General features: G+C 35.8%; 2 protein-coding genes across 4 annotated transcripts; both read right to left on the bottom strand.

The window, feature by feature from the left end:
- Positions 1-250: 250 nt before the first annotated feature.
- On the bottom strand, positions 251-5664 carry LOC111796730 (U-box domain-containing protein 4). Of its 3 annotated transcripts, none has more exons than XR_015421305.1 (3): positions 4862-5664; positions 1868-4042; positions 251-641 (listed from the first exon to the last, which is right to left on the bottom strand). XR_015421305.1 is itself a non-coding variant. In XM_087124509.1 (2 exons), the coding sequence occupies exons 1-2, from the start codon at positions 5434-5436 to the stop codon at positions 3121-3123; spliced, it is 1497 nt and encodes a 498-aa protein (XP_086980635.1). In that variant the 5' UTR covers positions 5437-5664; the 3' UTR covers positions 1816-3120. The 3 variants fall into 3 exon arrangements, 1 of the variants encoding a protein (XP_086980635.1); XR_015421306.1 differs by having other exon boundaries at positions 1872-4042; XM_087124509.1 differs by lacking the exon at positions 251-641 and having other exon boundaries at positions 1816-4042.
- A 2042-nt stretch (positions 5665-7706) lies between these two features.
- On the bottom strand, positions 7707-13700 carry CLPB4 (casein lytic proteinase B4). The gene is made up of 10 exons (XM_023679473.2): positions 13283-13700; positions 12625-12843; positions 11564-11801; positions 11266-11461; positions 11134-11188; positions 10794-10944; positions 10319-10627; positions 9878-10143; positions 8219-9148; positions 7707-8141 (listed from the first exon to the last, which is right to left on the bottom strand). Exons 1-10 carry the CDS (start codon positions 13565-13567, stop codon positions 7830-7832), a joined length of 2961 nt encoding a protein of 986 aa, XP_023535241.2. The 5' UTR covers positions 13568-13700; the 3' UTR covers positions 7707-7829.
- Positions 13701-13949: the final 249 nt, after the last annotated feature.

The raw sequence follows: 13949 nt of genomic DNA, 5'->3' as shown, positions 1-13949 counted from the left end.
CTATGAATAGTTTCATTCGAGATTGTGATGGAAGACATAGCTTACGATCATCGGCTTTGATCATGTCACTAAAAGAAAAAGAAAAATTTTTATATTATTTGAAAGAAGTTTTCAATTGCAAAATTTACCTTGGAAATGAATTCTAATTTTTTATTTACTTCATTTATCTTTTAAATGATTCTTTTTTAACTAGGATTTCACTATTTAAGTTTGTAGCGTTTATTGATTTTGCCATAACCCCCTCTTAAGATTCACCAATTCTTTTGAGTTTCATTCTTGCAAATGTACTCTCCAAATAGGATACTTAAAGTGTTAGCTACAGTAATGCACGACCATTGCTGAGCAATCTAGACTCTATCGGGAGCAGAGAATAAAATGTCAAAGAAGAAAAGAAAATTAAATCCTAAAGCGAAGCAAAATAGGAGCGTGGTGGTGTGAGAAAATATACATGGTCTTACAATGAAGGTAATAGTCAACCATTTTTCATCAAAACTACTTTAACTTTAGAGATATACCCCAACTTCTCATATTATTGCAAATCCCATCAACTTTTGACTTCAACACCAAGAACTTCCAGTGTGCGAGTAAAATATATACTCAAGCCTTTGGGAAAAGCCTGCACTTCATTATGTGCTGAAGACCTGTAATAGCTAAAGTTATAAGGAAAAGAAAGAATGAAGCTTTTTCGCAGACCAACTTTAAATATGTTGGCAATTGTAGGCTTCAAATTCAATAAAAACAGCCCCTCATTGCATTAAAAGAAGCACTGTTTTAATAATGCTACATTTGCAGTATCCATGTTCTCTCCTCAGCCCACACAATAATTTACAAACAAAACTGCATCTTATTTTATTTCATTTTTGGATTGTAGAGACTGAAAATTGAACTATCATCATGCTTTGAGAGGCTTATAGTGAACGAAAATGATTTTGGGACAATTTCAATCTGTTCCTAATGATTTTGAAGTTTTGACTGATACACATGCTTTGTAGAGATGGATATGGGCTCTACTTATAGATACTTAATGCCAAAAAAAAAGCAACAAAAGAAAGATCAGTCAACAGAAGCCTTAAAAGCAGTAGAGAGTAGGAAATGGAAGAGCATTGAATTACAAATACATGGCAGGCCGCAGGTGAAGTAAATTTAAAGCCATAAATGCCTTCATCTACCTCGTGGAGTGAGCTCAGTTCTTTCTTTTTTTTCAAAAAAAAAAAAAAAAAAAAAAAAAAAGAAGAAAAGATCTAAACATTACTAACATATTTATGATGTGAGAGTTAAATAGCAAGAGAAAAGGGAGGGATCCATACTTTTCCAAAATCAAACTATATAACGTCAATCTCAAGTAGGTAGTAGGTTGGGAGGAGAACGAAAATTCTTTATAATGATGGAGGGATCCATACTTTTCCAAAATCAAACTATATAACGTAGTTTTGTGAGGTCAATCTCAAGTAGGTTGGGAGGAGAACGAAAATTCTTTATAATGACGTGGAAACCACTTTCTAGTAGACACGTTTTCCACGAGGAGAAACTCGAAAGGAAAAATCTAAAAAGGATAATATCTGTTAACGGTGGATTTAAGCCGTTACAAGTTTAGTCCCTAAACTTTTAAAATTGGACAAACTTTTGTATTCTAGTATTGAATTGAACAAACTTGTTCAATAATATACTATAGATTTCACCTACCCTAATCTTTAAAGTCAACATCATGTTCACTCTCTAGTCAATCGGAAATAAAATCGAGGGTTTAGCTCAGATACCTATTCAAACACTTCAAAATTAGAAGCTAAATCAATACAACCCTAAACTTTACATAAAAGTTATAATTTAACCATATATTCAAATATAAACAGAGCAGAAGAAGACATACCCACGTTGATGCGGTTAATTGCAAGAAGTAAAGTCTATCCATTGCAGTTTTAGAGATCCAAAGAACTGCAGAGAGTAAAATATTAGAGAGCCACATGTTATGAAATCATAAAAGTAAAAGATTCCGAGACAAGAATCGGCAGTGAGGCAGTCACAGTTTGAACAAAGCCTTCCAATTTCAAAGAACACTAAAATAGATAAATATCTTTCTCTGGTTTCCTTCTTTCTAGGAGGAAAAAGGAAAAGAAAAAGTGTGACCGACAGTGTTTGAGACAGAAATATGTGGCGTGTAAATATTAAATTCTATAGGGGCCTGCATCAGAGACAAAGGGTACCAGTAATTTATTACAATACTTGGATCTCGAAGCCTTCCATTATTTTCTATCACTAACTCATCCACAGAGGTTTCCAGATCCTATGGTACGAACTACTGCTGATTCGACTGTGGGATTTCGTGGATCCCATTACTTTTGGTTATCAAATCTTGTTCTTCACTTGGATTTTGGATTTCATAATCTAAAAGATTTTTCTTTTTAACTTCACAATTGTCCCGTGGGGGAATCGAACATCGACTTTCGGGAGGGTAAATGGTAACTATCAATTGAATTATGCTTGGCTTTAGGTGGCTTTAAGATTTTTGTTTTTTAAGTGGCTTTATGTGAGATCCCACATCCGTTGAAGAGGGAAACGAACCATGAAGCTAATAGCGATACGTAACAAGCCAAAGCGGACAATAGGGTTTGAGTTGTTACAATGGTATAAGAGCTCAACACTGGGCGGTGTGCCAGCGAGGACGCGGGCCCCGCAATGGGATGGATTGTGAGATCCCACATTGGTTGGAGAGGGGAACGAACATTCCTCGTAGGGTGTGAAAACCTCTCCCTAGCAGACGCGTTTTAAAACTGTGAAGTTAACGCAATACATAACATATCAAAACAGACAATATATGTTAGTGGTGGCTTAGATGGTGGTGAGTTGGATTGTTACCTATTGATAAGGGTTGAAAGAGACTCAATTGAAACTGAGGGATTAAATTGCAAAAATACAATAGGAACTAACATATATTTGACCCAATCTACCAAACAAATCTTTAATATATTTGTAATATTTTAACTTTATGATAAACAATAAAGGCCAATTGATCAACCACCAAGGTTAAAGAAAAAAAATCAAGATACACAATATAGATGGATTTATGAAGGGAGACTAACTTGAGAATCTTCAATAACACCACGACTCCCTGTAGTTGAGCATTCAAAATGGCAAGCTCTTTGAAGTGGAGCTTGACGTGAGCGACTTGAAATGATCAGAAGGCACAAAATCCTGAGGCAAATTGGCTCTCTTCACAATTCTCCTCATGTTGTTTTGCAAACTCTGCCGCACCAATTGCTTCACAGCCTTCTTCTCTTCACTCACCAAATCATCCAATCCTTCCAAACCTTCAGCAGAACCTAGAATTGGATTAGTAAAAGAAGATGAAGAGGAACCACAAATTGGAGCAGAAGAATTTCCCCCAAAATGATCAGGGATGTGTTTTCCTTTATCAACCCTCAAACATTCCAAAATCCTAGAGGCCCTCTTCTGAGCCAATGTACTGCCCAAAAGAGTTAGTTCCAACAAAGCTGATGAAATCCCAGCTTCAATCATTGCCTGTTTATCACGGTAAGATTTGTGCGCCATAACCATCAAAATGTAGGATGCTTTCTCTTGACTGCCAGGAGAATCAGCCCAATTCAAGACATCAATCAGTATTGGAAATGAATTAGGGAAAGTGCTTATGGCCTTTCGACCTTCTGGGGTTGATACCACATTGCTTAGAATTGAGAGGGCTCTTTCACTTACTTCCATGTCTCCCAACGCGTTTAGAAGAAATGGGATCAACTTAGTTTCTAAGATAAATGGAACATTTGAGGGGAAAATAGAGAGGTTATAAAGCGCACGTAGAGCGTCTTGCTTGACTTGTGAACTACTTTTATGATCTGGGTCGTGTAAGTTCTTTACCAAGAATGGAATTGCACCCGATGACCCAATTACCAGTTTGTTGGTATCCAATGCACTCAAGCCGAGGAAATTCGCAACAATGGCTTCTGAAACAGATGGATTTGGGGAATTATCAGATTCGATCAGCTTAAGCATTTTGTGTACAGTACCCGCTTTAACAATGGCCGCCTTGTTCCTGAAAACAGAGTGAAAAATTAACCAAAATCCGAAGAACTAATAACTCCGGAAATAAATATATCAATCAATGCACGTAAATTGGACAGAAAAAAAGGGATCATCATGTGGCAAGAATAAAAATTTCTAGACGGACCAAAATAGGGATCTCTAAAATGATAGTCACAGGTTGAAATTTTCGTTTTAGTTCAATGCACAAATTTACATATGAAGTTCAAGCAGGGTGAGTAATATTATAATTTTTATTTTTATAATTGTAACCCATTTTTAATCGTTGCTGTATCTTCTCATTATTTCTGGTAGCGAAAAGGAATTAGAATAGTGAGTACATAAAAGAGGACCCAACTACCCAATGCCTTCAGGACATTTCATATAATTTCACCATCCTTCCTTTTCATTTTTTCTGTCTCGTTTTGAGAGGGAGGGAGGGGGTGGAAGTGTGGTGAGGTAGAGACAAAACAAGGACATAGACATATCAATCACTGGAAAAAAGAGCACAATGGAATCAGAAATTAATAGAACTTGGAATTGGAATAGAAAACAATAAAACAAAAAAAATCGGTGCAACAACAAATTAGCGGAATGAAAATGACTTGCGAGTACCATTCCCGCACCAAAAAAAAAAAGAAAAAAAAAAAAGGAAAACGGGAGGATCACAAACCTAACGCAAAATGAAGAACAAATAGAGATTACGAAAAAAACAACTGATACCAAAAAATGCGAATTAAGTAATAAACCATGTCAAGAACAAGCAAACAGAGAGAACAGAAAGCAAGAAAAAACAATTCATAGTCGAAGGATTGGAAGGAAAAAAACCTACAAATCGTTTCCAATTCCAAGATTGAGCAATGCATAGAGCGAGGCGATCTTAGATTCATCGTCTTCCAAATCAAGCATTTCAACTAGCGGCGGAATGGCTCCCAGCATTGCAAGCATTCCTCTCGCTTCTGCATCCTCTTTTGCAAGCAACCTTACTCGACTCGCAGCCGTTCTCCTCTCCGCCAAATTTTCATCCTGCAATTTTTTCACTACGCATTTGAACTCTTCCAGCACCTCCTCCTTCTTCTTTGACTCCGGCTCCGCTTCCGGCGACGACTCCAGTCTAAGAAGATCGAATAGCTTCTCCGACTTGGCATTGGACCGTTTCGGTCTCACTTCCTCCTGTTCCTTCACAATCTCGGACATCGACCTAATCGCCGAGGAAACAGTACCATCGCCGTCGTGGTGATAGCGATAGCGTGAACTTCCACCACAACTTACAGCATCAAAAAATCTCCTACGGAATGAAGCAGTGGAGAAGGAAGTACAGAGACGGAAATGTCCGGCGGCGGCAGTGGAAGTGGAGACTCGGTCAAAAACTACAGATCCAACGTCGTTTCTTTGACACTTGGCCATATCGGAAACTGCAAACGGCTTTGGAAACTAAATTGCAGGGAAAAGAACAGCACGAGGAATCTCCGGTGCAAGAAGAAGAAAATGGCGATTCATCATTGATTCGATTTCGCTCTGTTCTTCAATCTCTTGGAAAAAGAAGTTTTCGTTTGGTTTCACAGAGCTTCACACTACAAACTCAAAAGCAGAGTGAGTGTTTAAGTTTAGCGGCAAAAACGATGGCTTACTTTCCACTCTACCCTTCTTTATATTCAATTATTTTTATAATTATTATTCAATTTTTTATATACTTTATATTTAAAAAAATCAATTTCATTTAAAATTTTAAAATCGGCCAACATTTTCATATTTTTAAACTAATTTAATTTCTTTTTATTTTGTGACTATTTATTACAAAAATGTTTAATAAATATTTAAATTTTCAATTTTGTCAAATTTTTAAAAAATCTTTACTAATTTTTTAAAATTTTTAATTTTATTTTATGTAATAATTCAATTAGTTTTTATAAATTTTTAAAACACAAATTTAATAATATAAAATTTTATTATATACAAAATTAAAATTTTAATTTAGCTAACATTTTCAATAAAAATCAATATAATAAAGTTTTAAAACTATGTAATAAGTCTTCGTGTTTAATTAATTTTTAAAATTTTAATTTTGTGTCTAATAAGCTTTTAAAAAATTAATAATTTAAAATATTGAAAAAAAACACATGATTAAAATTTTCTTTCTATAACCTTAAATAATTATTTTTAGTAATTTTTTTATTAAAATATTATATTATTATTATTATTATTTATAAAGATGTTCACATCTGAATTTTTTCTAAATACAAAATTGTAATAAATATTAAACACGATTCAAAAATAATTTAAACCCATACTTATAAATTTAGTTAAGTTAAAAAATAATTACTATGGTCTCTTCAATTAGTAAAAAAATTATTACTGTGTGGAAAGAAACAAAAGTAAACTTTGTCAAAAAAATAAAAAATAAAAAATAAAATCGGAGGCCCCCACTTCAATGTGACTCCCATTCCTCAATAGTATACTGCTTGGCTGTGGGATGTGACAACGCCCATTGCTATTCTTCCATTTAGACCAAAGTATTTGACTTTACTAAATGAATTATTTAATTTACTTTATAAATAGCTTATTAGGTTCGTGTATTTCATTATATAATTCTATTCAATGGAAACCCTAACCAATTTCGATAACGCGATATTGAATTTATACAAGCAGTTACGAAATGTCTCAATTATTTATTCATTTCAATAGACGCCTAAGTAATAGAGGAGTATATGAATGAATTCAGACCACATCTAAACGAAGTAATTATGAAGATATGATGGTTAAAAAATACTTAAAAGAAATTGTGAGATAGAGAGGAGAACGGAACATTCTTTGTAAGGATGTGAAAATTTCTCCCTAATAGACATGTGAAAACTTCTCCCTAATAGACATGTTATAAATTCGCAAAGTGTAACAAACCAAAATAGATAATATCTACCAGCGATGAATTACTATTTATACTAACAGATATATCTTTCTTTTCTGTGGCGATATCATAAAAACTTTAAAATTAAACCTGAAAATTAAACCTGCTTGACTTTTAGTAATTTTATGTTGAATGACCTTCAACTTGCAATACAGTAATTTTAAGAGATTACCGGATTATCGAACAAGATGTCACCAAAAGTATGTAAAGTTGGTCAAATTTTGCGTCGGTGTGTTGCCAGCACCAACCACAATAAGACAGTTCCCACCAAACTTTCATAAAATATCTGAAAGCAAAGGACAATGTGGCCATCCGTCCCTAGCAAAGGACACTCATATCAACGTCTGGTTGTTGATTGCCTGCATTTTGCTGCTCAAGAATCATACACTAAATCTTATTTAAACTAACGAATAAAATGATACCCAAAGAGGGATTCATTTCATGTACCTTACAGTCTTTGATCATAACAATTCACAATTGTTTGCCAAAATGGATGGATTTCATGGTTGATATGTTCTTGAGAAGCAACCATTCATGTTTTGGTGCGGAAATGACGATCATGGACATATTATTCAAGACAACGGAGACGGTTTTTACATTACTCTCTAGACGTTCTCAATACCGAACTCTTTTTTGCATGGCTGACTTACTTCACTATCACATCTAGTAAGATATTATTAGCGGAGACGAGAGATCAAGTGAGAAACATATGGTTACTAGCTTAATGTCGGTATTGACGTTTATTTTTACGACCCAAAAATTTCAAAATTCTAGCTCCAAACATATTATTTTCATTCACACAAAATCATTATTGCAATTTCTAAACAGTTTCTTATAATATAAAGAAATCAACAAAAACCAAACTATCACCTACATACATAGTTTGTACCTGAAATCAGTCGTGGGCAACCATAGCCTCCGAGTTAGAATCGCTATCTATCTTCTTGATGCACAGTCTCTTTTGGGGAGGCAAGTCCTTGGCAAACGACGATCTATCGACGTCGAGAATGATCGAGTCATCTTCTTGAAAGTCGCCTCTCAAAACTAGCATTGCAATCTCGTTTTCTACTAGTTGTTGTATTACTCTCTTAACTGGCCTTGCTCCATAATTGGGGTCAAATCCCAACGTCCCTAAAAGCTCAAGAGCTTCTTTGGTATAATGGAGATTAATGTTCTTCTGTTTAAGTCTATCACGTAACCGTCCGATCTGAAACACGAACACAAAAACCATACGCTAAAACTAAATCTAACTCGACGTAACAAAAACCAAAGTGTAGAAATTACCTGTATCTCAACAATCTTGCATATTTGGGTGGCATCCAAAGGCTGGAAGACGATATATTCATCTATACGGTTCATAAATTCAGGTCGAAAAGTTTGCCTTGCCAATCCTATAACTTGTTTTTTCATCAAGTCATAGACTGCATCTTTACTATCTGTTGTATTACTGAGAGTTTCAAGGATGTAGTGAGAACCAATATTCGACGTCATTATCATGACGCAGTTCGTGAAACTAACGGTTCGGCCCTGAGAATCAGTTATTCTTCCATCATCCAGCAATTGAAGCAAAATGTTGAAGACGTCGTGATGTGCCTTTTCAATCTCATCAAAAAGTACCACAGAGTAGGGTCTTCGGCGAATAACTTCAGTCAACTGACCGCCTTCTTCATACCCGACGTAGCCAGGTGGTGCCCCTACCAAACGAGAAACTGCATGTTTCTCCATGTATTCACTCATATCAATCCTAACAAGAGCATTTTCAGTGTTGAAAAGATATCCAGCCAAAGCTTTTGCAAGCTCGGTTTTTCCAACACCAGTCGGACCCATAAACATGAAGCTGGCTATGGGTCGGTTGGGGTCGGAGAGTCCTGCTCTCGAACGTCGAATGGCATCTGCAACTGATTTTACTGCAATATCTTGACCAACTATCCTTTGATGGAGGACTTGTTCAAGTGAAACCAGTTTATCTCTTTCGGATTGTTGGAGGTTGGCCAATGGTATGCCAGTCCATTTGCTTACAATCTCTGCAATATCAAGATCTGTGACCTCCTCACGAAGCAAAGAAATTCCGGACTTTCGAAAGTCTTGAAGATTGTTTTCAGCCTCTTCTAATTGGCGGTTAAGGGATATTAGAGTTCCATACTTGAGCTCAGCAGCACGATTCAAATCAAATTCTCTTTCAGCTGCTTCCATCTCAAGGTTAACTCTATCAATCTACCAATGAAAAAAGACACGGTTGGAAATTACCATAATTTTCTAAATTAAAAACAATAGGTTAAAAATCACGAATATGATATTGTCCACTTTGAGCTCGTGACTTTGCTTTGGGCTTCCCCAAAAGGCCTCATACCAATCGAGATGTATTCCTTACTTATAAACCCATGATCATTCCCTAAATTAGCCAATGTGGGACTCCCTCCCAACGATCCTCCCCTCGAACAAAGTACACCATAGAGCCTCTCTGGAGGCCTATGTAGTCCTCGAACAGTCTCTCCTTAATCGAGGCTCAACTCCTTTCTCTAGAGCCCTCGAACAAAGTATACCCTTTGTTTGACACTCTAGTCACTTTTGACTACACCTTCGAGGCTCACAACTTCTTTGTTCGATATTTAAGGATTCTATTGACATGGCTAAGCTAAGGGCATGGCTCTGATACCATGTTAGGAATTACAGGTCTCCACAATTGTATATATTGTTCACTTTGAGAATAAGCTCTCATGGCTTTGATTTGGACTTTCCTAAAAGGCCTCTTACTTATAATCCCATTGATTTGGGCTTTTCCAAAAGGCCTCTTACTTATAATCCTATGATCATTCCCTAAATTAGCGAATGTGGGACTCTCTCCCAACAATCCTCAACACAATAAGGCCATTGAAACTTAGGAGGGATTAGAAAAGAACATGATATGGAAATGCACATCAAATTTAAGTAATTTAAAACTACCTCTTCCTTGATCGATCGTATACGAGTCATGAAAGACTTCTCTCGATCCCATTGTTCAGTCAATTCTTTCTGCTTTTGTTTAAGTGAGCTCAGATCTTGCTCTAATTTGCTTAACCTTTCTTTGCTGGCTTTATCCGTGTCGTTTTTTAAGGAGAGCTTCTCCATCTCCAACTTCAAGACCGCTCTATCAATCTCGTCCAACTCGGTAGGCTTAGAAGTAATCTCCATCTTCAACTTTGCAGCAGCTTCATCAACAAGATCAATGGCTGCAAAGAAAATTGACCTTCATGAACTCAAGGGAACAGCGCAAGAATTTTAACTATTTTTCTAGTAAATTGTGTATCCTACTTTAAAAAGCAATCAAACCATCCATAAAAAAATATGAAGGCTTTGGTTGGTTTTTCGTTCATAAACCAAACTTAGTGTTAAAATTTTAGTAACCTTTGTCAGGCAAAAACCGTTCAGTGATGTATCTGTCTGCTAGAACTGCTGCTGAAACAAGTGCACTATCAGATATCTTTACACCATGATGTAGCTCATATCGCTCACGTAACCCTCGAAGAATAGAGATCGTATCTTCAACGGATGGTTGGCCACAAAACACTTGTTGAAATCTACGTTCAAGCGCAGCATCTTTCTCAATGTATTTTCTATACTCCTTCAATGTAGTTGCACCGATGCATCGTAGTTCACCGCGACCAAGCATCGGTTTCAAGAGGTTGCCAGCATCCATTGCACCACCAGTAGCTCCTGGATGAAAATCATTAGCCAACTATGAGAATTCATGATCTGACCATCGACATCACCACGACAGCTTCATAAACACAATAATGAGATGAATACAGGACAGTGATAAATAGATTGGCCAAATGAATCGGAAAAAAATGCTTGAAGTTCAATAGAAACAAGAAAAAACCTGCACCAACAACTGTATGAATCTCATCTATGAACAAGATAATTTGCCCATTTGAAGCAGTGACTTCCTTTAGCACAGCCTTCAATCTTTCCTCGAAATCCCCTCGGTATTTCGCACCAGCAACCAGTGAACCCATGTCCAGAGATATCAACTACAAATGCAATCAAAAGAAAAATAAATAGTGAATCGACATCTAAAGTACATCATTTATTCTATACTCGAGAACAATTGGCCCCGAGAGAACTTGGAGCAGCCATAGTGAGACATGGAGCACAAACTTTATAGAAAATTTATATGAATATAATTAAACATGAGTTCTAATATTGGTTAAATAAGTAACCCTTCTATTCAACAATGGTTCTGGAACATCGCCGCGAACAATTCGTTGAGCTAATCTGCAAGAAGAAGAGTTCAATTACCATATCAATAAACAACTCAAAGCTCAGATTTCTTAATATGGGCAGTAACATACCCTTCAGCGATTGCAGTTTTTCCAACACCGGGTTCACCAATGATCACGGGATTGTTTTTTGTTCTCCTTGATAGAATTTGAATGCATCGTCGTATTTCATCATCTCTACCTATGACGGGATCGAGCTTACCGCGTCTAGCAAATTCAGTTAAGTCAGTCCCATACTTGTCAAGAGCCTCAAATTTTCCTTCAGGATCTTTGTTCAAAAGAAAAGACAAAGATACAATCAAATGAAAAGAATGAACAAACAAATAGAACACGAAATATGTGACAAACGACGTTCAACTTGAATTTTTACTTTGATCGGTCACCCTCTGATTTCCACGAACAGCCTGAACAGCATCCTTCAAATCTTTTTCACTTAGTTGCAAATTCTTAAACAGTTGCTGCCCAAATCTCTTATCTGAATGGAAGGCTAACACAAAATGTTCCACAGATAGAAAATCGTCTCCCATTTCTTTTTTATATTTTCGAGCATTGTCAAGGATCAAACCAAGATGTGTGCCTATTATTGGACCACTAGTTTCGCCCATTACCTGTTATAAGATTGATATGAACCAAGAGACATCAATAATACAATATACTTCAATGAAGATGTGAAGAAAATGTTGTCAAAATTATCAAGCAATTCATGCCACATTGAAGAGGAATGAAGTTTGATTGTTATAAATCTTGGGTGGGTTACAATTTAGAGTTATTGTATTTCATTATTGTATTTTAAGACTTTTAATTTAGTTTAGGTTACAATTACATAATGGTTAATTATGACCATTAAGTATGAATGTTACAAACTCTTGGAATGTCTTTAGTAGTTTCATTTTGAGGCTATATAAAGCCATGTATGTTGTATTTGTAAGCAGACTTGGAAAATATATTAAAAGAAGCATTTGTGCTTTCTTTAGCCAATGGCTAAGTTTCTTTGCAATTCTATGTAGTTTAGAACTTGCATGTAGAGTCATTCAAGTGGTAATGATCAAACCTCTTGTGGAGTGATTCGAATCACGAGTTCAGAAACGAGTTTTCTTTACTCTTGATCTTGATCATCAAGGTAATCCGTTCCATACTTTCCCTTGGGTTAATTAACCATTATGTAATTGTAACCTAAACTAAATTAAAAGTCTTAAAATACAATAATGAAATACAATAACTCTAAATTGTAACCCACCCAAGATTTATAACAATCAAACTTCATTCCTCTTCAATGTGGCATGAATTGCTTGATAATTTTGACAACATTTTCTTCACATCTTCATTGAAGTATATTGTATTATTGATGTCTCTTGGTTCATATCAAAGATACATGATTATGTATTGTTTTTTAACTTAGAAAATAGGTACATCTGTATAATCTAGATGTACCTTTGGTTGTTGAGATATAAAATCAACTGTAGCCTGCAAAACTGACGAATTGTCGAGTCCGGCCTTCGAAAATATTCTTCTTGCCAAACCATCCTTCTGTTCAAGAAGAGCTTTCATTAAATGCTCACTCTCCACAACTTGTTGCTTATTCATCCGTGCAGTATCAACTGCACCAACTATGCCTTCCCATGCCATCTCAGTGAAATCTGTCGGATTTATCTGCTTAAAAAGAACATTCATCAACTTAACATACATTGACATTTTCTAATTGATCATAAAAATGGATGAAAAAAAAAAGAGTTCCCTACTAGATTTCAAGTATCTCTCATGAATGATTTCCTCGTCAAAACGGAAACATTTTGAATTGACAGTGATTTCCATTTTTCAATTTTCAAAACTTCGATTAAGTTTGAAAACACTCCTAAACTAGATAATCGAACAAAGAAATCAATGAGCGAAGCTGAAGGTGTGTTGATTTGCTCTCTTTGTGTATAAAATTTTGCGATACTTACAGCAACAGAAAAGCTAAAACAGACTAGAAAGAGATTGATTTACAAATAAACAAGCAGATAGATAGATGGATGATAAACAATTAATTAGGTATCTTATTTTTTTCACTTTCAATCAATGCCGAAATTCAAAAATCGCAAAATCAAACCTGAGAGGAAGCTGTAGCAGAGTAATTAGAAGGAGGCGTAGAGTGGAAATTTCGAGTGAAAATCGTAGCCAAATACTTGGCCGACGCCATGGCACCACCATTAACTTGTCTGGAGCAGAAAAAATTGTGCACAGAAAAGGGAGCAAAGGAGTTACCGACGAGAGAAGATGAACAACGCCAAGACGCAGGCCAACGAGAGGAAACCGAGGGAGAATAAGAAATCCTGTACGCTTTAGCAGTTGCTAAAGCCGATGAGGTGAGCTTGGAAACTCTTCTAGTAGCCATTGTTACGATCAAAGCGAAGAAATTGTTCCGATTAAAGAGGAGCAGGAGAGAAAGAGGGCGGGACAAGATGATATACGGCTATGAACCATTAGAATGAAATTTTTAGAAGCTTCCCGTGCTTCTTGAAACTTCGAACTCACGGAATTAAAATTCGGAAATATTTTATAATATTTATAAAAATATTTTTTAATGGTTAACCTAAAAAATATGATAAAAGGGAAATGGGCTATTGGGCGGGTAAGGTACATTATTTGGGCTTAGCCCACCAAAAAAATGGTCCAAAAGGTCAACTTTAAATATATTATTTATTATTTATTAGTGTTTTTTTTTAATGGATATTTTGGTCGGGATTCGTTGACTTTGAATGTTTGTACTAAATTGA

The sequence above is a fragment of the Cucurbita pepo genome, chromosome 6 (assembly GCF_057944985.1).
Source record: "Cucurbita pepo subsp. pepo isolate OVF chromosome 6, ASM5794498v1, whole genome shotgun sequence".
NCBI lineage: Eukaryota > Viridiplantae > Streptophyta > Magnoliopsida > Cucurbitales > Cucurbitaceae > Cucurbita > Cucurbita pepo.
The sequence above is the reverse complement of the archived record's forward strand: the minus strand, read 5'-3'. Positions and strand labels throughout refer to the sequence as shown.

Coding starts and splice junctions, on each gene's coding strand:
- LOC111796730 (XM_087124509.1), bottom strand. CDS start 5,436: ATGGCCAAGTGTCAAAGAAACGACGTTGGATCTGTAGTTTTTGACCGA. Junction 4,043..4,861: donor CTTGGAATTGGAAACGATTT/GTAGGTTTTTTT, acceptor CTCTGTTTTCAG/GAACAAGGCGGCCATTGTTA.
- CLPB4 (XM_023679473.2), bottom strand. CDS start 13,567: ATGGCTACTAGAAGAGTTTCCAAGCTCACCTCATCGGCTTTAGCAACT. Junction 10,945..11,133: donor AACCATTGTTGAATAGAAGG/GTTACTTATTTA, acceptor TTGCATTTGTAG/TTGATATCTCTGGACATGGG. Junction 10,628..10,793: donor TCATACAGTTGTTGGTGCAG/GTTTTTTCTTGT, acceptor ATTTTCATCCAG/GAGCTACTGGTGGTGCAATG.